Source organism: Aspergillus tubingensis, assembly GCF_013340325.1.
Source record: "Aspergillus tubingensis WU-2223L DNA, scaffold_4, whole genome shotgun sequence".
NCBI lineage: Eukaryota > Fungi > Ascomycota > Eurotiomycetes > Eurotiales > Aspergillaceae > Aspergillus > Aspergillus tubingensis.
In genome coordinates this window covers 93,947-119,522 of record NW_023336278.1, presented here as the reverse complement: position 1 = coordinate 119,522, position 25,576 = coordinate 93,947, and the positions used below count along the sequence as shown (strand labels likewise).

General features: G+C 49.9%; 6 protein-coding genes across 6 annotated transcripts; 4 read left to right on the top strand and 2 right to left on the bottom strand.

The window, feature by feature from the left end:
- Positions 1-8,168: 8,168 nt before the first annotated feature.
- Positions 8,169-8,643, top strand: AtWU_02585 (uncharacterized protein; the record flags this gene model as incomplete). Its single annotated transcript, XM_035497698.1, has 3 exons — positions 8,169-8,314; positions 8,368-8,560; positions 8,641-8,643. 3 exons carry the CDS (start codon positions 8,169-8,171, stop codon positions 8,641-8,643), a joined length of 342 nt encoding a protein of 113 aa, XP_035353591.1.
- A 117-nt stretch (positions 8,644-8,760) lies between these two features.
- Positions 8,761-10,178, bottom strand: AtWU_02584 (branched-chain amino acid aminotransferase, cytosolic; the record flags this gene model as incomplete). The annotated part of the gene is made up of 4 exons (XM_035497697.1): positions 8,761-8,773; positions 8,833-9,531; positions 9,591-9,888; positions 9,950-10,178. The coding sequence occupies 4 exons, from the start codon at positions 10,176-10,178 to the stop codon at positions 8,761-8,763; spliced, it is 1,239 nt and encodes a 412-aa protein (XP_035353590.1).
- Positions 10,179-11,128: 950 nt separating this feature from the next.
- On the top strand, positions 11,129-13,930 carry AtWU_02583 (putative protein kinase Scy1; the record flags this gene model as incomplete). Its single annotated transcript, XM_035497696.1, has 2 exons — positions 11,129-12,566; positions 12,615-13,930. The coding sequence occupies 2 exons, from the start codon at positions 11,129-11,131 to the stop codon at positions 13,928-13,930; spliced, it is 2,754 nt and encodes a 917-aa protein (XP_035353589.1).
- A 725-nt stretch (positions 13,931-14,655) lies between these two features.
- On the top strand, positions 14,656-19,513 carry AtWU_02582 (dipeptidyl-peptidase III; the record flags this gene model as incomplete). Its single annotated transcript, XM_035497695.1, has 10 exons — positions 14,656-14,783; positions 14,865-15,744; positions 15,809-16,889; positions 17,313-17,463; positions 17,737-18,344; positions 18,416-18,452; positions 18,516-18,651; positions 18,748-19,100; positions 19,174-19,438; positions 19,493-19,513. 10 exons carry the CDS (start codon positions 14,656-14,658, stop codon positions 19,511-19,513), a joined length of 3,660 nt encoding a protein of 1,219 aa, XP_035353588.1.
- Positions 19,514-20,416: 903 nt separating this feature from the next.
- Positions 20,417-22,339, top strand: AtWU_02581 (putative RSC complex subunit Sfh1; the record flags this gene model as incomplete). The annotated part of the gene is made up of 4 exons (XM_035497694.1): positions 20,417-20,769; positions 20,872-22,038; positions 22,101-22,185; positions 22,241-22,339. 4 exons carry the CDS (start codon positions 20,417-20,419, stop codon positions 22,337-22,339), a joined length of 1,704 nt encoding a protein of 567 aa, XP_035353587.1.
- A 1,489-nt stretch (positions 22,340-23,828) lies between these two features.
- Positions 23,829-24,530, bottom strand: AtWU_02580 (uncharacterized protein; the record flags this gene model as incomplete). The annotated part of the gene is made up of 1 exon (XM_035497693.1): positions 23,829-24,530. One exon carries the CDS (start codon positions 24,528-24,530, stop codon positions 23,829-23,831), a length of 702 nt encoding a protein of 233 aa, XP_035353586.1.
- Positions 24,531-25,576: the final 1,046 nt, after the last annotated feature.

The following is a 25,576-nucleotide window of genomic DNA, read 5'->3' as shown; positions in this document are numbered from 1 at the left end:
AAGAATTTATTATAATTGACATTTTCCTTTTTCAAATTAAATTATTATGGGTAATAATTATTTTTATTTTTGCCAAACCCAAAAGGATAATATTGAATTAAGAAAGGAAAAAAGAATAAGAAAAAAGAAAAAAAGGTAATAATCAAATTGGGAATGGCTGGAGACTTGCAGGGTATGCATGGCTTGACCATGTGTTGGTAGGGAACTTTTCCCGAATGGATTGGCGGATGTGCAGGGCTGCGTCACTAATGCCCGGTGTGGACTAGAGGGAATCCTAGGGAAGGGGGAGGGGGAGGGAAGGAAAAGGCGTGAGGCTGTTTTGGCGGACCCCGATGACCGATATGGCCGAGAGAGCGAGAGCGAGAGTGGGAGGGGGGCGCGGCCACGGAGGGTTAAACAGGATCCATGATATCAGGCAGTGCTAGCTAGACCAAGCCAGCCAGCCCCCCCCTCTCTTGCTCTTCTCCCCCGGTTGGTCCACCAATCTCGACGACCATGTGGTTCCATATCGATCTGCCAGAGATAGTAAGTAGCTATCGGACAGGCCCGAATGCCTGAGAATAGGCACATTTTCCCTCTATCCAAGTATATACAACAATGCGCTTTTGAATATCCATCAAATACACAGATCAATTTGCATTAGTACGATACGACTACAACTGTCTACTAACTAGGCTATGCGTTATGTCTTCCCCCCCCCAATCATGCAGTATTCTCCCGAGATTCTAGGTCGTATATTCCCTGTCAAATCATGCAGTGCCGAGAGGAGCTGAGTTCTGTCGGTCCAGGATTCGAAACGAATGCAACAACGGGCCCTTTCCGGACTAGTTGGATAGCGTGTCTTAAAAAGAGAAGCCGTTCAATTGAGCCAACCGAGACGGTCAAAAGCCCCAAGAAGCTACTACTGCTGCTGCTGCTGCTGCATGGCCATCCTTCCATTCCCACACCCACTCACCCCCCTTGATGATAAGTCAACCTCGCATGTTGAGTGTGATTGAGTATGTGTGTGGGTGTGGGTGTGGGGGAGAATGGGCCCAGCATGGCGGGCTCCTAATCTAGCTAACTAGCTTTTCCAACTTCAGTAAATAGAAATTAGGCTTGGAGATTTGTCCTACCGATGGACGGCCTAAGAAACGTAGTCTCGAACCGAGTGACCCAATAGAATTCGTTCCCTGGGCTTTGAAACGAGCGGAAAGGTGTGTGTGAGGGTTGAGTGTGCGTGGCTTAAGCAGGATGTTTGTTGGACTGGTCTGCCAGGAGGGGGCTGAAAATGAAAAGCGCGGCTTTTACAATCTAGTGGTATGTTGGGTGGCCTTGTATCAATACTGTATTGGTATGGGTTTATTGGGTAATTAATTAATTGATTTGTTGGGTATGGTTACACAACCTGTTTCCTTCTGCCTCTTTCCCATCCTTCTTCTTCCCATCACACCATGTGAGGCAGGGCGATTGTTCAATAGATGAGGAATTTATTTAATTGTCTCATGAACTCTATAGATGTCTTGTGTTTGATGAATGCGTTTCAATAATTATGTTGTTCTGTTTCAAGTATTCCATTGCCGATGATCCGCGGAGATCCATTACATACATACATACATACGATTTGTGTATGAAGGAGAGTTACTGTAGTCCTCAGGCAATCAAATATCTCCTAGAATGAACCAACTAACCACTAACCCATTAGCTAATGGTTCATCCTAGACCCATAGCCCCCAAAGACCCATTAACCAGGATATAGTAGTGACTACTACTAGCTAGGTACCTACTCCAATACTACCTACCATCGTGGTAGCACTACCATCACCACCACTATTCCGGCCTTTGTCTTTTGCCTTTGTCGCTTAAATCCGACAGGTTCGGGTGAACCATGGAAATAGTGGAATTTCCGCAGCCTGTGTCTTAGTAGGCACGTTTTAATCTCCATCGTCTAGGATGATTGGCGGACGATGTCACCATCCTCAATTAGCTAGACTAGTAAGATAGTTACCCATCCTTCAAGTCAGATCATAATTGCTGTCGTATTAACGACGTTTTTTGTGCAGATTACCGCTGGATTTCTCTCCCCCCTCCCTTCCCTTCCTTCCCTCAAGCGGCATTCCTTCGAACCATGTCTTGGGCGAACCATATGCAGAAACGGGTCAATTTGGATGGAGCACGTGGTTGTTGCCGTATACTTTATTTAATGTAGTACGCTGTGCTCCGTGCTACTCACCTCTAGTCTACTAGTTATCTATCAGTGTCCGGTTACCTCTTTCGTATCGCCCGGCACGGCACTGTTCGGCCCTAATTGCTGCCGGGTCGTATTCGCGTATCTATGAGTTACGCTGATTACGAGTGCTAGATGCGGTTACCTAACCACTGTATCTACTGGGTTACTAGTATAATAGTAATGTACGCAGTAGTTACTACATTGAGGAATCCTTTCGACGTCCACACACAGCCCCGGTAATGCACACATAAACGCACAGTTTCTTCAGCTCCTGAGTTTCGAGCATCACGTCTTGTTGTCTGCCTTCTTTTGCTCATCGGTCTCTGTTGACCTTACATGCTATGCAATGCATGATTCTCAAAATAGCCCCATCCAATCATGCCCGCGTGCGCCCGCTCGCGCTTATTTCCGAATTTAGATAACTGCTAGGAAATCATTGGAAAAGTGCCATTTGGGTGCCGACCATGAGGCACCGGCATCAGGCTACTAGTCTCGTTACTGAATGACCACCTGCGTCAAGTCTATCTGCAGGTCGAGGACAAACTGGGATCGAGAGTAAAGGGTGGTGCGTGTGTGTGAAGGTGGTGAGTGTGCCTCGATTGACACGAGCAGCGCCCCTTCTAGTGCACGGTCTCGACTTCTGCCACGTTGCACCCCTCGATCTTGGCAGCACACTAAGGATAAAGATCTCACCTATTCCGAACGGGTGGTGGGAATGAGGGGAAAAGGGAGGGGAGAGGGGGACAGAGACGGAAGGGGGGGCGGCGCTGCTCATCCACTCTCTTAGCTATACTTTTTCTGAAAAGTCACATTCCTTTTCCCTTATAGGTAAGCCAATGCCAGTTGCTGATTTGTTGGATGACTTGCTTCTGGAGGGTGTGGTGTTTGTTTCATCTATCTTTGACAACCATCATGTCCATGTCCATACCTTGCCGATGCTTGGAAGTTGCAGTTGGATTGGGCGCAATGAGACATGGAGAAGGGAGAGAAACTTGCAGATCAGTTGATCACTTGATTTCCTAACTTCGATCAAGCACAGCCCGGGTTGCGGACAGTCCGGAGATGGGGAAGATAGCCTTGTTTCGGAGGCTACCAATCTCCGGCCTCGAAGTCGACTGACTGATTGACTGACTCTCTGTTCCCGCAATACAGCCTTTCGGTTGCTGAATTAGTTTCGTTGGTGATTTTTCCTTTCCGTTTTATTTTTAACATTAAGGTTTTTATTTTATCTTTCATTATCGTCAATTGCCATAAGAAGTCGTAATATTGTTATCCGTTAGCCCTTCTGGATAATAAATAGCCTTATCGCGAAGTGGTCAGTACTCCTCACCTCCCATGATGGGATAGATGGATGCATGCACATTGCCCCGAGATTATTGCATTATCAAGAGCCCCTGCTTGTACCTGGTGCTGGTGCATACAACATTCCGGACTCTACCCCCAAGGAGGCATTTAGCTAGGTGGCTATGTAGCTGCGGAAGAGAAGCACAATTCGAAGAGCCCCCAATGTCAAGGCTCTTGCCAGATTCGGTTTGTAATCTAAGGACCAGGACCCCTGCGTACTGTTAGTGGATGCCATTACAAATCAGATCGGCAACCCCCAAGAAATCATGTGGATACTAACCGGGAGGGGAAACGACGGAGCGGGGACCACCTGGGTCCACTGGTACACGAGCGGGCCAGTGACATTGCAACAAAAGGCGAGAGGCTTTTCAGCCCCAAGGTGTCATTCCTCCGCTGCAATTGGCTATACGAATTACTTACCGTATTTGGATATTGGGCCTTGGGAGGATGCCTTACTAGCACGCTCCCGTGTTTTACCTCCTATGAGGCTCAATCACTTGCATATTTCAGTCTGATTGACATACACTGCCTCAGAGCCAGGTGTCAACGAGTATTCCTGTCTGCATCACTGTCCATGTATAGGGCTGATGGCAGTTACGGTTCATGGTCCATGGCTTATTGGTCCAACACTGAAATTCCCCAGCCTGATTCAAGAGCGGAGTAGTAAGTAGGCCTACTAGTACGTCAAGCCTTCGATGAATCACATATCACATGTATTGCCCGGTCGGAATGTCTGGCTTCTGAAAGCGGCGAAGCAATTTTCCTTTACCCTGGCTCATGTCTTTTCTGTGAGAGTCTGCGTCTGCATGTGTGTCTCCATCTGATACAAGAGATCGCAACCCATGACTCGACCCGACTCATACACATGTAACCATATCTCGTATGGGTGTGCCTGGCTATTCTGTCCTCTTTCTTCATCAGGCCTCGCGTGCCGACCTTGTGCACTAGAGCTGGGCAAATAGCGTCATCATTGGTCCAGGGTAGTGCTCGTATATTTCTGCATGCCGACGGCCTATTACTAGTGCATGAAGATGCACTTTTTGACAGGGATTGGGGGAGCGCCTGCGGCGGCCAAGGGTTGCCAGATACTGAATCGAACCTTCTGGTACATATCTAGAAGCACTGGTCCTTGGCGGACGGCACAACTGGTTGGTATGTTTGCTTGCTCGGTCGTCTCACTGGCCGGCTTCTGCGGCATCAGAGATATTAATAATATTCAGGAATGCAGTGTGCGCCAGGCCTGCAGTAGTCTTGACCGTTAGTTCCAAAAAACGCAATATCCTTTTGGGTGCAGAATATTATCCTGAGAAAGGTTTAGTAGCTTGGAAAGGATATCGTATTGTCGTTTTCATGTATATTGAACTTATATTGAACTTGTCGGACTGGAAGTTTAGTTCGGAATAGGTAGTTGGACGCTAAGTGTGGAAATAACAAGTTAGCTTTAGGTCTATGATTCACATCGAGAGGACCTTCGGGTAACTACTCTGTGGGTAGCATCTGGACTGTCCGTCTCGCCATGTCGGATGGAGCGGCCATTAATTTCCGCGCGCGCAACTTTCATTCCCGGTGGACGTGAGTCACGGTTGACAGGATGGCATGGGTTAATCTTGGCCGCCCCGCACGCCGCCAGGAATGGGAGGATGACGAAAACCCACTTGGACAAAGTACGGGGACTCCACGTGCAAAGGTCATGGCGTTTGACGGGAAGGGAGGGATGGTGCAATCCTTATCGGCCATGCTAAATTAATGCCAGCATGCCTCGTGGGAAAAGGTCGGAGGCATTCATGCGACGGCTCAATGCCTGGCCTGAGGAATCCTCAAGCTTTCAGGAACCTTGTCTGACTTTCCTATAGATCTGACGATCATTATAGTCACATCATTGTTCCCCCTTCATCAGATTCAAGGCGCTGCCACTCAGAATCATAATATTGATGATGTTTTGTGAAGACATAAAAAAAAGAAAGTTATCTTTTGACTAATTATGGCTGTGGGCAAGGTTCGCAACAATGCGTCTTTTTTTTCTTCCTTCTTGGTGTTCCTCCACAAACACAACATTATAGTGTTGGCCCCATTTTCGCAATAATTGATGCATTGCTATCCTAACGTGGCAGCGACATGAGGCCAACATCGCCTAGTCTTCCGCCCCCTCAACCTAGCAGGGGACTAGTTTCAGAACGGAGCAACGGCAGAAATGGCCCCCAATTTCATACTCGCTGCTCCATATCGCAATCTTTTCTCATAGGTGCCCATGCCCACAGACCCTTTGCGCCAGTGTACGGTGTAATAAGCCGGGCACGTCTGTTACAGCCCGCTCGCTTACTATTTGCGGCCCATGCCACACCCTTCATGCTCGAAATGAGCACACCGATGTGACTCGATGATTTAATGATCGACACGCTGAAGCTGATTGTGTACTGAAAATAATATTGACTGAACAGTTGCAACAGTGGCTTGTCGTCTCGTAGACTTTGTCTGCTGGGAGAGTATATCCCTAGTGCTACCATGTGTTGATGAGAGTGACACCAATAAACGAGGGTACCAATCACCATCTGTAGATCCCACTAGGTAGTACTAGCCTTGGCCCATTAGTAGTCCACCAGATGCATGGGGCACTGCTGCGGTTATTTAAAATCCAGAGGGCTAGTTATTATCGCAATATCGTTCACCAGTGGAGCTGGTACAGGTCTGTTCAACGACTTTGACCAGGCCTGGTTTAATGAACCTAATACTGCAGATTGCCGACACAATGACAAAACCAGGTGCCGCCTTGGGCGCTTGCTACTTTGCAGTTGCCCGTTGACTCGGAAATTCTAAAACGGACAGCCAGAGCTGCGATTTGTTGATGTCTTTGTGGTAGCCAAACCACTGTGACGGGCTGGGTGCCTAAGGTGGATTCCATTCGCGTTTTGACTGGTTGCAGGACTAGTGATGCAAAAGCCAACACAGCAGAGCCTCATCCAAGTGCGTGCGTAGCTGTTGTGCTGTGTGTGTATAGAGGGCTGTGTGCACAGCCAAAATGGGCGTACACATATCGCAGACGCCTTACCTTGCTTGGTAGTAATTAATTATTAGTAGTTAGTCTAGTTGTCGGCCTGCCCGACGAGGGTGGTAGTACAGGTATCGGTCTGTACCATGGACCAGGAGTGTCTGGAAGGCTCCGTAACGCCGTATCAAACCAGATTGGTAACCGGTAGCAAAGAGGTTCAACGCGAGTAGTATTGTGCATAACTAGGATGTGATTTCCAATCCTAGAATAAGGTGTTGACGAGAGCCACGGGTAACTATGGCCGCCTAAGACTAGTATCTGTTTGAGAGAATATTGGGGAACCATTAGAAACCCATTTCGTCAGAGGTCTCGGGGACGGTGAATGTGCTGTCCGAACTCCGCGGACTGTCCGGAACGGACATAGTTCTGCCGACCTCATTCCGGCAATCAATCCATTGAGCAATCAATCAAATGACTTCTTGTACGAGTGTATTGGGGACTAATTGGCCCGGTCAGTAGATTAAATGAACCCTTGTGAGTCCGAGTTACGTCAACTCCTTCGGACATCAGTTGTGTGGTAGTGGGTCGGGTTATTCACTCTATCGGGCTGCTGCTAGCTGGGAGTAGGCAGGCAGCTGCCTTCCTTCGCACGGGTGATTGTGAAGGAAGAATTGATTGATTGATTGATTGATTGCTGTCACCTCGTGGCAAAAGCTCGGGGTTTACTGCGGCTCGTCCGTCTCCGTGTCGAGAACACGCTAGTATGGACTACAGAGTACTGATGGGGCCAATACGTCCGTCCCCATTTGTGCTTTGTAGGCCTTAGGCAGTGATAATTCGACATCTCGCCAAGACCACAATCCTACTGCTTGGGCCGGTGTTGAAGAATATTGGTCGTTAAGGTGCCCCATCGGTTGTTTCAGATTCTGTAGGCTTCATGGCCCACTCTCGAGCTAGCACACTGCCACACTGCTCGGTTGGACTAGATGTATTGCAAGGTCACGGCGATCAACATTCTCTGGAATCTGTTGGTATGACGGTATGGACAGGGTTCCACCATCCATTTGCATAGACTCCCGCTACTGGCTAAACTGCCATGGATGGAGCATTCTGTGAGAATTGAATCGCTCCATCTCGGGAAAGAAGGGACAGAAAGACTGACGGAACGGATCCTGCCGGCAGAGTAAGGCATAGTGGACACGAGACTCCTACTGCTGCTGCCATATGCTCGATGATCTGCTCGCAAGTGATTGTTGCCTGGATGGGGTTCAGTAGCCTGAGGTTGGTTGGTTTTCCTAGAAGTCACCCCGTAGTTGATACTATCTTAATGCTACTGCACAGTTCATAGAGGTACACTGACTCACGGAGACCTGGAAGTATGGGCGGACCAGGAGGTGTTGGATATCCCGTGTCCGGGCACTGCTCTCCGTGTAGTTCGGGGCCGAAACCGAACAGCCACGCCCTACTGGTCTTCGTGACTGGGATCCCATGGGCGTGCATCTACTCCATTGATGAGGAGATATCCAATAATCAATGAGTCTGGCGGGATACGCATCTAGCGACTGTCGATCATCCTGTGTCGATTGTTACAACTCGAGAGTATGGTAGCTAGGATATCATTGTATAGCGATGCTATTTACAGAGACGGCTGAGCGTGCCAGCAAACCAAATTCACCCGAGTCACAGCCCATGTCCAACACAGCTGCCGTGTGCACCTCACGAGGGGGTGAAACGCAACCAACTGAGACAGGGGACGTGCCTCAGGCGTCCTGCAAGTAATCGCTCCAAGGCACGGCTGACTACATCTGCCATGGCCCGTTATCTGCAGGCTCCTCGCGTACATCGCCATCATCCTTGACCTCTGTTGCTGGACGGGCGTGTATGTCGTGCAGGAGGCCGCAGATGATGTTTCCGTCTTGTCTAGGATTACCTGGCAGACACCTTCAGTCCCGTTTCCTGAGAACGCCAGAAACTTTGCCCTCGATTACTGGGGTAATCCAATCACCGCTAGGTCGCAAGACGTAAGAAACAAAAAACCCGCCTTTCTTTTGATGTGATGCTCGTGCTCGCCAAGAACAATCACCACTAAATCGACGTATAGTAAAAAACATGCCAACAAGACCGGCCATTTGATATCCATCTATCATCAAATTATACCAGAAAAATCTAGCAATGCAAGCTTAAAAGACCATTTCCATTGTTAAAACCTCTTTTCGCTGATTTAGAGGACATAGCTACTGGTCGGTTAGCAAGCTGCAACATCCATAGGGAAACAGGCAGGCTCTAAACTTACCTCCAAGGGTGACTCTCATCACCATACTGGATACCCTCGATCCAGTTCTTCATCTGAAGAGCAATTTCGCCTGCTTCCTCAGTCTCCTTAAGGCCGCAGTCGACCAGCTTACCCCGGTAGCTGATTGTCCGCACGGGACTCACAATAGCTGCAGTACCGGCGCCGAACACTTCGATCATTCTGCCCTCCTCGGCCGCTTCGGCGACTTCGGACATCTTGAGCTTACGCTCGGAGATGGTCCAGCCCTTGGGCACCAGTCTTTCCCTAGCCAGCCCCAGCACGGAGTCTCTGGTCACACCCTCAAGGATTGTTCCGTCCAGAGGCGCAGTGATCAGTTCCTTCTGGCCAGTTTCCTTGTTCTTCAGAGCAACGAAAAGGTTCATGGTGCCGACCTCGGTAATGTATTCTTCCTCTCCAAAAAGCCACAGATTCTGCTGGAAGCCACGGGACGCCGCCTCCAGCTGAGGGAGGACGCAGGGGGCGTAATTGGCGCCCAGCTTCTTGTCTCCAACACCACCAGGCCAGGCTCTAACAGCATAGTCGGTAGCCTCCAACGAAATGGCCTTGAAGCCAGTGGGGTAATACGGGCCAACCGGGCTTGCAATCACGAACAGAAGAGCAGAGCCCGGGGGTCCCACACCGAGAGTCTTTTGGGTTCCAATCATCGTGGGCCGCAAGTACAGAGAGTAACCCCGCTCGCTATTTATTTAAAGGTAAGTTATTATCCTCAATCATCAATTGGTGGGCTTTTCACCAACCTTGGAATGAACCTGCTGTCCAACTTCACAAACTCTCCAATCAGCTTGGTGAGGGCCTCGCCATCAAAGGAAGGCAAAGCAATGCGCTTCGAGGATTTGTTCAAGCGCGCCATGTTCTTGTCCGGACGAAACAAGCGAATCTGACCAGACTGGTCCTTGTAGGCCTTCATACCCTCAAAACATTCGAACGCATAGTGGAAAACACAAGCCGACGGGTCGAGACTGAGGTTCTGATACGGAACAATCTGGGGAGAGTGCCATCCCTCCGTCGCGGTCCATTCAATCGAGAGCATATGATCTAAGATGGAATGCGCATTAGAAATTGAACAGCGCTGAGAAACGACACGTGCTTGTCATACCGGTGAAGGTCTTGCCAAAGACCAAGTCCTTCGGGGCAGTCAATTCCTTAGGGGTATTCGTCTTCGAGACTGTAAGTTTCGAGGGGTCAAGGGGGGCTAGTTGGGAGGCAGCAGCTGAAGTAGCACTGAAGCATCGCTTCCATAACTGAGCCGTTGCGGGAGATTGAAAGGCGCGCGGTGCGACGAGGCTTTGTAACGCCCTGCGACGAGCGAATTGAAATGACTTCATGATTGCTTTCCGGCTTAAATAACAATCCAGGGGGTAATAACACCAGGTAAAAAAGAATAGGAATCCCAGAAAAAGGACAGCAAAGAAGCGCAGGAGAATGAACCACGACAGGAAATAAACCAGAAGAATGCACCGACAGGACCGAGGGCGGGCTGTGGAGCTTAAAAGGCGGATAAGAACGGTAGTCTATGACTCTTGCCCACGGACTACGGCACCAACTCCGAGATTAAGGTCTGACAAGGTCGATTTGGGTTCAATCATGGAGACCACACTAAGCGAACCTTTGAATCTGGGCGTCCCGCCAGTACGTAAATGGTTACCTATATGAGCAATTGTACAGGCTATATTGCAAACTCTCCAACCAATCGATGAACCGGTGATGAATCAGACACCCTAGAAGGAGCTCTCTCTTGGTCAGTCTCCGTTTCGAGTCCGACGTCGGCGAAGCGAGTTGCCGGCAGTAAATCCGCGTTCCAGCCAGGCGGTGAGTCCGGGGAAAGACCCTCCTTCCAGTCTCCATTCCTGATTGGCCAAGGAGTGTTCCTTGCACGTGATGCTCGCCGACCGGGCAGATTAGCAGCGGCCAACTGATACCTGAAAGCTACCAGAGGGGAGAGAGATATCATATTAATTTAACACTTAAGAGAAACAGAGGCCGGGCAATGTATGATAGCGAGGAAATCATTCGCCTCGTTTACGCTTGAGGAGGACTCAACTTAGCATTGTCAGCTACGCGCCCCCCCTTCCTCTTTCGGTTTCTATATAATACTATTTCTTGTAATATTTGTTCCCCTATCTTCTGTGTCCCTGTTCTTCCAACCCCCGGAACCGCATTGCATACTTCCAGTGTTTCGACGACCACACTGGAAGCACTGAGCCCATTGCGGCGGATTTCTCTTTTTATCTCAGCTTTATCGTGTCTTCTGTGGTGAGAATTGAAACAGACAAAAATGTTTTCGTCTGCTCTCAAATCCCTGAGCTCTAATATATCATCCAACTACCACATCTCTCCACACCCCACCGTGATCTCCGGTCCTTGGAAAATCCACGATGGGAAGAAGAAATCTACCGGAACCACAGCGTCAATCTTCATCTTTGACAAGAAGGTTCTCGAACCGAGATCAACTGGACTTGGTAGTCGTTCCAGCTCTTCCACCAAAAAGCTGCAAGAAGATGTTGTCGAACGCCTGAAGCGGGAAGCAAGCAATCTTGCGCGGCTCCGGCATCCGTCTGTTCTTCAAGTGCTGGAGCCCGTCGAAGAGACTCGGAATGGCGGGCTCATGTTTGCTACCGAGCAGATCACAGCGTCTCTTGCCGGACTACTGCAGGCAAAAGACGCGCAGGAGACCACTTCGAGGAATGGCTCGAGGTCCAGCCGTTACATGGTGGAAGAGCCCGACGGCACGCGCAGGCGAAGAGACCTCGAGATCGACGAACTAGAGATCCAAAAAGGCTTATTGCAAGTTGCCAAAGGTCTCGAATTCCTTCATGAGTCTGCTGGGCTTGTCCACGGCAACTTGAACCCCGAGGCCATCTACATCAATGCCAAATCGGATTGGAAAATCTCCGGGCTTGGATTTGCCGGCCCCGCTAGCTCTACGGAGTCACGCTCTACTCTCCCACCTTTGGCTCTATCAGAGGTTCTCTACCAAGACCCACGTCTGCCTCAATCTGTGCAATTAAATCTGGACTATACTTCACCCGATTTTGTCCTCGATACCAATGTCACTCCTGCAGCGGATCTGTTTTCGCTCGGTCTAATCATAGTGGCGCTCTATAATTCACCCCATGTCTCCCCTCTACAAACGCATTCCAATGTGAATACGTACAAAAAGCTTCTCAGCTCTCCATCCAGCACTCCCTCCCAAGGCAACAACTTCTTATCATCAGGCCCAATCCCAAAGGACGTTCTTTCTCACGTTTTACCCAGGCTGATAACGAGACGGCCTGCTCAGCGTCTGAATGCGCGCGAATTTCAACAATCCCAGTACTTCGATAATATTCTGGTCTCGACCATTCGCTTTCTAGAGTCTCTACCTGCAAAAAATGCCAACGAAAAGTCGCAGTTCATGCGTGGACTTCAACGGGTCTTGCCAGAGTTCCCAGTCTCCGTGCTAGACAGAAAGGTGTTGGGCGCCTTACTGGAAGAGCTGAAGGATCGTGAACTTTTGCCTCTTATCTTGAGCAATGTATTTGCAATCTTGCAGCGTATTCCCAATTCACGCCGCACGTTCCCGGAGCGAGTGATACCTCAGCTCAAAGAGGCCTTCCCAACTGGGAAAGGTACTGTCCAAGACCGCGACTCTAAAAGAGACGCGGGTCTTTTGGTCGTCCTAGAAAACATGCGCGTCGTTGCAGATAATTGTTCCGGAAAGGAGTTCAAAGAAGGTCGGTGAAACCGAAGACACGCGAATGAGCCATAACTAACCTTAGCAGACATCCTGCCCCTGATCCGTCTGGGACTCGATTCACCCACGCACACCTTGGTAGATGGTGCAATCAAGTGCTTACCAGTTATTCTTCCGGTCCTTGACTTCAGCACTGTCAAAAACGAAGTTTTCCCGCCTATAGCTTCGACCTTTAGTCGGACAAACAGTCTTGCTATCAAAGTGCGTTGTCTGGAAGCGTTCGCTGTACTTTGTGGCGGCTCCGTGGAAAGCAAGGAGGCAATCGAAGATGATCTATCGGGTGTAAGCCAAACGAGCAAGTCGCAGTCCGTGAAGTCATCCATCCTAGACAAGTACACGATACAAGAAAAGCTTGTCCCATCGTTGAAAGCCATCAAAACCAAGGAACCAGCTGTCATGATGGCTGCTTTGTCTGTCTTCCGCCAAATTAAAACAGTGGCGGACACCGACTTTCTTGCTCTGGAAGTCCTCCCGGTTCTCTGGAGCTTCAGTCTTGGGCCCCTCCTTGACCTGCGTCAATTTGGGGAATTTATGACTTTAATCAAGGATATCTCATCGAAGATCGAAAAGGAACAGACTAAGAAGCTCCAAGAGCTTTCGTCCGGAGGAGATACTGGAGGATTCCAGAACGGCACTGGGTCTTCCTCAACGGCCGCAATCTCGATGGGTCAGTCTAACATGGACAACACAAGAGACAACTTTGAGCGTCTTGTTCTAGGACGAACGGCAGCCACCTCCAATGACCAGGACATTGACCAATGGGGTAGCCTCACCTCGGGCCCTCCCGCAGTGCAGTCTACTGCTCAAACGACATCGCCTGCGGGCTTCACCTGGTCTTCTAGTACTACAAGTCCAGGTGTGAAAGGGAACATGCTCCCAGCCCAAAACAACCTCAGCATGCGTTCGATCACTCCGGATTATAGCTTGAACACTTTCCCGTCCCTAGAACCTGCCAGTCGGGCCAAGTCTCCCCGGACGCCGTCGTTTCCTACACTGCAGCCTTCGCCTTCTTCATCGTGGAGTATACCGAGCCCCGCGAGCAATCAGCAATCGGCCCAGAGATCTAATGTTTCCGGTCTTTCTCTGGGAGCGCTAGCGAACATGAAGACACAGGCACCTATGCCTAGCCAACCCACTCAAGCTGCCCCCAATTACTCTGCATTTTCAATTCCTCCGCCTCCGTCGGGTCACAGCTCCGTTGGATCATTTGGCAGTCCTGGGGAACTACCGAAGCCGGGAGGTTCAGCTTTTGGTACAACTACCTCCCCCAATGCTTTTCTAAACAACAGTGCGCCGCAGGCAACACCAAAGCAAGGCCTCGACAAGTACGAGAGCTTGCTGTGAAACCTCGGGGGTAAGGTTATACAATGGATCCAATCGCATATTTTCGAATTATAGTCACCAGACTCAGATACTCTTTGGGAATTCCCCTTTTATTTCTCCCCCTTTATTTCTTTTGTTTCTCTAGCATAGTCCTCGGTTATGTTGTGTGTACAGCATCATGCATGATTCCCCCATTGTTTCAGGCGTAGTTCAAAATGGGCTTAAAAAGTTTTCAATTTTCCTCTCTAATGTCTGAGTTGGCTCGCATATGGGGCTAAAGAAGGGTTGTGACATATCTAGCATACTGCCATCATCAGGCCACATAATTATGATAATGGAGCATGGGGAGGAAAGCGTGGTGCTACAAGGTGGAGAAACAGTCGTGGAAACGATAAGTGCAGGCTCCACTTTTTTTGTTGCCAAGCAACCCGATAGTAGATTGATACTATTCCATTCGACTGCAATCTAGGTTTCCTTTCCCCGACGGTGACCCGACGTAGCAGTGACGGAGATTCTGGGTACCCACGGCCACCACCAGCTCTCCAGGCATGCAACCTCCTCTTCGAGGCGCCTTGAGACGCTTTCCCTCGGCTCAGCGTTTTGTCCTCCCCCACCGCCCCTCGTCCCTGCTGCCCCTCCGTCATCGTCTGCCTCCTCTCCACCTCACCCGCTGCTCTTCCTCGTCTGTAGCAAATCCCCTCTCTTCATCCTCCGATTCCCTAATTTACTCCCCTCATCGAGCCACAATGGATGCCCAGACCAAGCAGCACTACCTGGCCGACTCGCCGCCAACCGTGGTTCGCTTGGAAGTCAAGTCTCACTTTGACAACCTCACGGACCCGAAGCTACGGAAATATGCCCATTATCTGAGCAGGTGCGTTATGAATGCTATAGCCCATACATTGCTAGTATTCCAGTGTCATGTCGGGTTCCGCTAACATGCATGTGTTTGTAGAGCTGCCTTTGAGGGAACCCGTATTACCCTCCGTCAGGTCTCCCCGGAGTCTGAGCCTATTTACGACCTCATTCTCGAGCTTCATCGGGCCTGTGATGGAAACTGGTCCGAGCTCGCTCAGAAGACCAATGTCAGCGATGAGCATCTACGCTACTTCTTGGAGTATGCAACTCAGTTCCTTGGGAATTGTGGTAACTACAAGGGATTTGGAGACTCGAAGTTCATTCCCCGACTCCCGGTTGAGGCACTCCAGGCTTTAGCTTCGGCCACGCCAAAGACCAAGGCTGCCTTTGACTTGGCCAATTCTACCGGTGGTGGCATCTACGAGACTGATGAGCAGTCCCGCATGCACCTCGGCTACCCGGAGGGCGGACACATGACAACATACTACCCCGACTCACCGTCTATCACAAAGGATGAGATCACGGCTATCGGAGATCTGATGGAGCAAAAAGGATTGCCGTTGGAGAACACGAGACTCAAGAAGACCGAGTCTGGTGACTTCGAACTATTGATCGCATCGGGTGTCTCCTCACCACCTGTGCGGGATAGAGATCTTGGCGATGCCGATATCTTTGAACTGGATGGAAAGCTCAAGGGAAAGACTCTTCGTCTCGTCTTTGGTGACTATCGGGAGGAAATGGCGAAGGTCGCTCACAGCGTGAAGCAGGCGGGACTTAATGCGGCAAATGAGAACCAGAAGCGGATGTTGGACGCATATGCCATGTCATTCGGCTCTGGCTCGATTGAAGCATTCAAGGAGAGTCAAAGGATCTGGGTGAAGGACCAGAAGCCGGCTCTGGAGACGAATTTGGGCTTCGTCGAAACCTACAGAGACCCCCACGGTGTGAGAGGAGAATGGGAAGGATTTGTTGCTCTGGTAAGCGTCACGTCAGAAATCAAGACCCTATCGCTCGGACAGCTAACAGAGCGCTCCAAAACAGGTCAACTTGGAGCGCACACGTGCATTTGGAAAATTGGTAGACAGTGCTGAGGCTATGATCCCCAAGCTTCCTTGGGGTAAGGATTTCGAGAAGGACAAGTTCCTGAGTCCTGACTTCACCTCCCTGGAGGTGTTGAGCTTCCAGTCCTCTGGTATCCCGGCTGGTATCAATTTGCCCAACTACGATGACATCCGCCAAAATCTTGGCTTTAAGAACGTTTCCCTCGGCAATGTCCTTAGTGCGAAGGCTCCCAACGAGCCTGTTCCTTTCATTGCAGAGAAGGATTTGGAGGTCTACCGTAGATGCCGTGATGCTGCGTTCGAGGTCCAGGTCGGCATTCATGAATTGCTTGGCCACGGAACCGGAAAGTTGCTCCAGGAAACAGCCCCTGGGGAGTACAATTTCGATATCTCCAATCCTCCCATTAGCCCGGTGACGAACAAGCCTATCTCATCCTGGTATAAGCCTGGGCAGACTTGGGGCTCGGTATTTGGAGCGATGTCTTCTTCATATGAAGAGTGCCGCGCAGAGTGTGTCGCCATGGCGCTCAGCTGCGACTTCAGCATCCTGCAGCTGTTTGGCTTCGGTGACGGTAAGGAAGATCTGGCGAACGAGGCCGGTGACGTTCTTTTTGCGGGATACTTGCAGATGGCTCGTGCTGGTCTCGTGGCTCTGGAGTTCTGGGATCCCAAGACGCAGAAGTGGGGACAGGCCCATATGCAGGCCCGGTACAGTATCCTACGTACCTTCCTCGATGCTGGAAGCGACTTTGTCAAGCTCTCATACACTAAGGATGACCTGTCCGATCTGGAGATCCACCTGGACCGGTCCAAGATTCTGAGTCATGGTCGTCCTGCTGTGGAGAAATACCTGCAGAAGCTGCATGTCTACAAGAGCACTGCAGACTTCGAAGCGGGCAAGAAGCTTTATGACGATATCACGTCGGTCGATGAGTGGTGGGGTACCAAGGTCCGCGAGATTGTTCTCAAGAACAAAATCCCTCGCAAGGTCTTTGTGCAAGGCAACACCATCTTGAATGGGGATGAAGTAACTCTCAAGGAGTACGAGCCTACGCTTGAAGGTATGATTCAGAGTTTTGTGGAGCGTAATGTTTGAACGTAAGGCGTTGAGGACGAGGCCGGAGGAGTATTAAAGGGTTGATCAATAACGCTGGATACTCGAGGCTCTCCTCTCTGCATGGTGGTACATATTGGGTGGAAATGTGGCACACTGCCTGCTTTAGTAGTATGGATTGGATCTATCAGGCATGCATCATCATTATGACTTGCATATAATCAGAAATCTTTATCCTACCATTAACATCATAGTATCTACTTACTTCAGGTAACCTGTGCTCTGTCGGAAATGAGGGGGATCGCCACTTTTGACAGGCAGCATCTCCTACCAAATATTCGAGAGCTTTAGTTTCAGGTTTTTCGACCGGAAATAAATTGAGGCAAGCTTTTTGTAGACAGTGCATCACGTAGATACTAATGACTGCCAGGTAATGATTGCTGGGCATCAAGCTGGGAGGGAGCGGCGGCGGGAGCGATCAGCCAATACGCGCAGTCGAGAGCAGTCGGTGGATCAAGTGCCGCCTCCTCCTCTTTCCTCCTCTCTTTAGCAACGGCGGATTCCAGGCTCTCTCGTGCCCTGTAAGCGCTTCGTCTCATCCTCGTTCTCTCTCCTCTTCCCTTTAACCTCCTCCACCCCCACAGTCTCAACATCTTATCATCTTGGCTGCGGTCGCATTCTCATTGTTACTTCTTCTTTTTCTCTTTGTTGTTCTGTCGTACTCTTCAGGATAAAATCCGATTTGGGCCAACTAAACTTGCCCCCTAAGTTCCATGTTTGAGCGTCTCTAGAAACGCAACGGAGGGCTCCTGAGCGACTCGAGCAACCCAGGGTCTGGATTTACTCCGGCCAAGGCCCCTTCTCAGTGGGGTTCACCTAGCTTCCGGCAAACCAAAGGACAAGACGGCCTTCTCTCAGCATCAGTCGACAACTCCCGACACCTTGTCGTGGTCACCGAATTCTTCTGGCTCGCCTCCCACGGCGCGGCCGTACCAGTACACAGACTCCGTAGCGGAGGAGGACGACGACTTCTATACTGCACCACCGCCGCCGCATTCCCCATCCTCGGAGGCTTCTTCCTCTAGTTTCACTTCGTCGCGCCCTCCCCCTTTTTCGTCCCTTGTCTTCGCTCCGGCGACCGAATTCAATCGCGGGAAGGCTACCTTCTCCCCACCTGAATCTGCCTCCGCTCCAGCCTCCGTTCCACTTCCCCCCGACGAAGAGTCTCTCGACCCGAGCCCTTCTTCATCTTTGGTCGCTGAAACTAAGGCGTCTTTCTCCCGGGACCACAAGCCGGAATCGTCAGGAAAATCTGCGGAAGACGGAGAACCTCCTCCGCCGTATACTGAAGGATCCAGTCCTATCGAATCGTTCACATACGTGATGGCTGCAGCAGGAGGAGCGTCGAGCATCATCACGCAGGTGCAGCAGACCGGCGGGCCGCCGATCAATACATTAGGAGGTACGAAAGCCATTTGCCATATTGTCTGGGGAAAGGCCTTTCCTTGGCTGACTGCTTTGCATGGATCTTAGATATCGGTGGAGATGAACATATTACTCTTGATCTCCGGTGAGAACCCTCTATCAGCCCTCAGTCAAACTAGAGTCTTAGACCTCCTAACCAAATTCGCAGGGGAACCCGTTTTACCCTCTCCCGAGATGAGCTGCTGACTCTCCCCGAGTTTGTCCTTTTGTCACTTTTTCCGAACGGTCTACTCCCTGACGGGCACATGGGTACCTTCCATGAAGGCGACATCTATCCGGTCGACGTGAGTTAACAGTCATTCCTCTACTATTCACCTTCCACCGCCGCTGTTCTCCCTATACCTTGCCCAGGACACGTCTCATTATTTCCCACTTTTTAGTACGATCCGGCGTCTCTGCAATATATGCTAGACTTCTTCCGATCGGTTGCTCAATCCATCCCGTCATCATCACCATCTGCATCGACCTCTCCGGACCTGGATGTTGCTCCCGACTCCATGCAAGGGACTGCTAGGGATATGCTTCAGGACCGTGCTGGTATCATAGTGTTGCGCGAGGATCTCGATTTCTATGCGATCCCCCCTCGCCCAGATATAGACCAGGCGGAGATGATCGAGGTCAAGCGCGCGGCTGCAAAAGCATTGTTAAAACAAGACGGGATATTTTCTGGGCTGAGAAAGAGCGACGAAGCCGGCTCGACAGAGCAACATCTCATAGAGATGCTTACTGCAGGGTGAGTTGACTATTTCCACTCATTACTCCAATAGGCGATACAAAGAATGTTTTTCGAGACTAACTGATCGCAGTGGGTTTGATCGTGACGACCGATGGGGCCACCGGGCCCCAGAGCCCAACAAGGCGGTAATATGCAGCCTGGCGCTGGCCAAGCTGCGTACCGATATCCGGGGCGACCTGTCGAACAACAACGCAGTTGGCATGGCTCAGAAGCTCCTTCTATTCTGGAGGAAACCAGCCAGGAGATGCTGGTGGGAAGGAGTTGAGCTGGATGATGTGGAGGGAGTTGAAGGCAAAGTGAAAATTTGGATTCGTAGAGTATGGACTCTAGAGATGGTGAGTTTTCCCTTACTGTTATCATATATCTCAAGATCTAACCAATATTTGCAGAGCGTAATCGGGCTTCGATAGCCTTCTCGCGGCGGTCACATCGTACCAATGGACTTTTTTTTGGTCTCCGCCGTTATCCTGCGATTTCTTTCGTCCTCGTCGATGCATATTAGAATCGCTTTGTTAGCAGCCCATTCTTTGTTTTTTTTTTTTTTTTCCCCTGCGTTGCCCAGTGCACATTTGCGGAGTTGATGATATCCCCTATATCCCGAGTCTGCATCCGCAGCCTAACAGACAAGAGGGATGGCGTATTCAATTATCATTGGGTACTGTGTAATCCTGTTTATAGTTTTCATTAGCTGGCCGGACCCCATGCATTGATCTGTATTTTCATCTAATTTCATTCCTATCCTGCTTTGTCTTAAACCTTTTTGGCCGCTTAGCCCTCCCTGTTGCTGGGCTTTGACAATGTGAAAGACTCTGTTGCCGAGTTGGAAATCCATATAATGTGTCTCTACAATATACGCAAAATAACACGAGGATTACATGGCAGTCGCCCAAGATTTCAATATAAAATGAACTTTGTAGCTCCCAAGTTTGTGTTCTTGTTCTCCAGACAGGCTTGCCTGTATGTACATCACGTGATTATATGGCTGGAAGGGGCCTAGCGTGGAAAGGCCGGCAGTTCTGGCAAAACGCGACGAGCAGAAAAGGCGGAGCTCGACCGCGATCACCGTCAAAGAGCAGCTTTGGCTTCATTTCACCATCCCCATTTCGCAGCCTCAATTCCGGAACCGCGATTTCCTTCAGCAATTGTTCGCTTCAGGCGCTTCCTACCCGCGCAGCGATACCTCAGCCATAACACTCTGAAATCATCGTTTCCAATCATCTGCTGTCAGCCCTTTCGTCCAGCGGATTGTACGCGGCCCTGTTCGCCGACCGACTTGCGCAGTGTCTGAAAGGGACATGTCCCTGACCAGCTAAATGGCCAACATGTCCCCTCTCAGAGGCTACATCACATCATACCCGCCTCGTGTGCGCCAATATGGCAATGCGCTTCTCACCCCGATCATCCCACCTAGCCAAGTTGGCCCGACTTCACGGACGACCAAGCGAGGAACCGCCGCCATCAATTATGCGGAAGATGGTTACGATGATGAAGACTTTGAGGACAGCGAGGGACCTCGGCGGCCAACTGGGCTAAGGAGCCTTCGACGGGAGGAGTCAACGTTCGACAAGGTGCCGCTGGCGGAGAAGCTGGGGAAAGAGATCCACGCCCCTGTTGAGGTCCAAGGGGTTTTTCGCGATTGGATGATCAAGAGGATGTTGCGACCAGCGTATGTGCCGCTCAGTCTGATTCTTTAAGCGTTTCCAGTTTGCGTCTGTGTTTTTCCGGCATTTGTTATGGTACTGACTTGGAGTCTTCTCCCTTCACACAGTTGCGCCGATCAGCTGCAAATTCAAGCGCAGCTCCCTCTTACCCTTATACCTATCCGAATTGATCTGGAGGTCCCAGCGCATCAACCTTTAGAACCATTCCCTTTGCCGCGAACAGTCCTCGATCCCAGTATCAACCCTACCTTGCCCGCCTACAGACGGCCAGAGGCGCTGCCTGCCTATCGCATCAAAGACACGTTCCTTTGGAATCTTCACGAGGCTCTTGCGACTCCCGAAGAATTCGCCGTAGGGTTCGTCCGTGACATGGATTTACCGAATCCACAGGCCATGACGATGGCTATTAGCAACCAGATCCGTCAACAATTGGAGGAATATGCCGGCGTTGCCCTGCATCCTTTATTCCAGAGCGTACAGCCAAAGCCCCCAGCTCCGCAGATTGGCCTGTCACGAGATGTATCTGCTACACCAGTTTCCACCCACGCCGCGACACCTGACAGCAGACCTAACCAGGTAACGGTGACCAAAGAGCCTCTCGTGAACGACAGCATACTAAACCCGGACGACGCGTATCGGTGCATGATCAATTTGAATATCAACTTGCAAAATAAACTTTACACGGATAAGTTTGAATGGTCTCTATTGCACCCTCCAGGCATGGCAGAGGAGTTTGCCAGGATTACATGCGCGGACCTTGGTCTGGGTGGGGAATGGGTCGGAGCCATTGCGCATGGTATCTACGAAGCTGCTCTGAGACTAAAGAAAGAAGTATGCGAAAGTGGTGGACTTATCAGCGGCATGGGTGGTTATGGTAACGAGATCGACAATCAAGCTGCCAACGGCGCGGAGGCGGGCTGGCGTTACGATCCCGAGGGACTGGGTGACGAATGGGAACCTAAAGTGGAGACACTGTCAAAGGAGGAAATCGAGAAGCGTGAGGGTGATCGCGAACGTCAGATTCGTCGTCTACGTCGAGAGACGGCCAGATTCTCCTCCACTGCAGGCATAACGCCCGACGCCTCCCGACAGGGCAGTGGGTACTTTGACGTCGACAGTGAAACGCCGCTAGGAAGAGGCGAACGGAGCAAACGAAAGAGACGATTCCGCAGTCTAAGTCCGTCGGGGAGAGGAGGAACCCCTGGAGGACGAGGGACTCCGGACACTGGTTCAGGAGCTGGCTATGGTGGAGGTGGCGGTACACTTGCCGACTGGTTTGTCATACCTTTAATATCTCTTCATAGTGCGCATACTGACCACCTTCTTTGTTCGATAGGGAGCGTCAAACTTGGAGATGCACCAACTGTATGGTCTGGGGTACGGCCGTTTGGGCCGTACGAGATGGCCCGGCAGGCCCAAGAGTAAGATCTATATGCCACATCTCTAATTGAATACATGCTGACTTAACTGCGACAGACTCTCTGCCACAACTGTGGTCTATTGTACGAACGAGACAAGGTGGCTCCCGAGTGGTCCAGAGATCTACACCGTCACGATATGCCCATCGGCCGGTAGTAGACTTGGTGGATTGCATAAGCGTAGATGTTTCTCTTTGACTCCCGGCTCTACGCTCTGTACCTATACGGCAGAGGTGAGATCGATCCCTCTCCCTGCTACGATACCTCAAGCAGGGGGTCAGAGCCAGAGTCTGATTCCATGTTGTTTCTTTCTCTCCACAGGCCGGCTATTTCGTGACATAACCTACGAAGTATCCCTGACGTGATGAATCCTCGTCGAAAAAGGCCCCCAACCTCCCATCAGCCTGCCTTGTGTTTTCCCCGTGCCGAAACAAGCACATCACACACCCCCAGTCAATGTACTATCTGATTGATGATATCTCTAATGAACCTCTATTCTATAGTTGGGGCAGGCGTTTCTCATTATTTCCATACTTTCAATCTTCCTAACTACTTTCCATTACCTTTTGCTTTTCACTTTCTTACTCTCCCTAATATGTTCTTCTTGATGGATTGGTACCTACCCTTGCTTCTCTGGCGATAGGTTTGGGCCACTTTTATTTCATTCTCCATCATCTTTGGTTGGGTTTGTAAGGACTCTAAGATATTCGGTGATCAATTTTATTTTACTTTTGCTTCAGTGGGGTGTTGGTCTGTTTGGGCTGGTATACTACGTTACGAGGATCTGGTGGGCACTTTTCTGTTTCCTTTTCTTTCTCATTTTGAAGTATGGTATTCCTGCCTATTCTGGACTTATTGTCCTTTTTGTGTGGGCGATCAAACGGAATTGTTATGTGGTAGCTAAACAGTAGTCTTGTTATCGATTGATGTGTTGTATGATAGTTTCAGCGTCATAGCAGAAGGTGCGAAGAGAGTTTATATGTCTGGAAATTTACGCGTCTTGAATAGGTTACTATTGACTGTATTGTTCTGTAACTTCATACTCTGAATATACTCTATTAGACAGCTGCGGTTGGCCCTAGTCGACGATGGATATATATATATCTTGCTAGAGGTGCTCGGTTCAACCATCACCATCCTAATTATAGTAGTAAACAGACCACACGCAATGCAAACCAATTTAAAAACACAGTATGAACACGATGATGGAATTCTATGAGAAAGGAAACACAGGCAATCTAAACTAAACTAGAACTAACCAACACTAATCCGGAACGAAATGGCTCTCTATCTTAGCTACTATATATCATCAATCCATTCCACTACTTTCCCCACAGGCCAGTCGTATATTATGTCCTATCCCCACCTAGCATTATTAAACCCATCAAGAAGAGATAAGAGAAAGCAAGTAAAACAGAATCAGATACGAAAAACACAACAAGACACAAAAGGAAAAGCGTCAAAGAGAAGACGAAAGAGTACACACACGCACAGAGCGAAAAGGTCACTCCGCCTTCCATCTACTACTACCCAATTAGTTCCATACCACACGCCAGAGAAGAGAAAGCTGCAAGCACACTACCGCGCCCTCTTAGCAGCAGTAGTACCTACATCCGGCGGTTCCTATGTCCCAGAAAATAAATTAATCAGCCAGAAGCCCACAACCCCATACACCAAAGTCCCAAGAATAAACCAAGCGAAAACAATTCAAGGGAAAGGAGGAATACAAAACTCACGGAAGAAGCCCTCCTCTTCCTCTTCAGCACATTCATTCCCATTCCTCTCTGCTGTCCACCCATTCCCACGCAAATTACATTCCCACTTCCCAGGATTTTGATCCCAGTGTTGATATTCAGCGTAATGGATGGTGATGGTGATGTATTTGCATTATCTGCTGCTGCACCGGAGTTGTCGGTAGAATTGAGATGACCCGTACGATGTAAGGCAGTGATGATTGATGTGGCCATGTCTGTTAATTTGGAATGGCGCTGGTATGGGGTTGACTGCGGGATGGTGGAGGTTGATGTTAAGGATGGAATGAGAGCGGGTGATGCCTGGGGATTGAGGGTTGATACTGGGGCTGGAGCTGGAGCTGGAGCTGATGGGAGGATGATGCTGTTTGCGTTGCCCTGAATGCTCATTGATGCGTCGATGTGGATGGTTATGAGGCTGGTTTGGTCTGTTTCCCCATGAGAGGAGGCATTTTCGGCTTCAAGTTCTTTTTGGAGATTGTGAGCGGAAGGAGAGTATGGAGGAGGTGGTGTAATGGTGTCTGTCTGATCGGAATCTTCTTGTGATTCGGCTAATTTGTGGAATTGATGAAGGATGGATTCAGATGGTGGAAGCATTGTGAGTAGAATTCGGTCTGATAAGCGCTAGAAGTCATAGAGCAAGGATGAAAAGATTGGTATAGATGTGATGCACTGTGGCAACGAAAGACTGTCCTACGGAAAGGAGACCGGACTTTAAAGAACAGGATGAAAGGATGGGTGAAATAGTAATTGGTTAGGATTGGTCACTGCCGCTAAGAACAATAGCATGCAATTGACATAAATAAACGCTATCAAAAACATCTATCGAGGTAACTAGGATGCATCATTAAACGAACTGTCTCTCGACACCATCCACTAGCAGGCAAAAGCGATACCCCTATCGCGCCAAAATGGCTTAGGAGTGCATCACACAGCCCGTAATGGTCAACATTGTCTCATAACAATGCCACCTGCGTCTCGAATTGACGTGCTCTGGCTGTGATATTGTTCTCCTCCATCAATAGGCGGAATAGGGTCACGTGTCGATTCAGAGAAAACAAGGGTCCCTGTGCGGTGCCACCCCGGAGTTTCAAAGGATGAATAGAGCATCTGAATAGACACAGCCAATTCTGACGGATTAGAGTCTGACACTTCCAACCAACAAGGACTGCTCGGCACTTGCGTGATCCCGAGAGACCATAAATCAACCGGCTAGTCCGATACATTCCCTTTCCTAGCCCCAAGAATTGAATTGGAAAGTCAAATGATTACTTTAAGCCCAGCGGTCCCCATGACGCCAATCCCCGTATGCAGAGTAATCACCGCTAGGGCCGAAGCTACCAGGTGAGCTTTCCGGATTATTTCCACTTGTGATTGAGGCGGAGTTTCCTTTAGACGAAATCCCATGCATGGCGCCTATTCGGTGAAACCCGGTTAGCTTTTCCAGCCTATCATCCTGATCCATCATGCGAAGTAGTAATAGGCCGCCTGGCACGTCACAAACTTACTCGTAGTGTTGGGTGTAGCGTCTCCGCGGGCATGATGGTCCGTATCTCCTATTGTCTGCCCTTGCCGTTCTTTCCGACGTTCCGGATAATATTTGCCGCCTGGGTGCAGTGGATGCGGAATCTAGATACTGATTA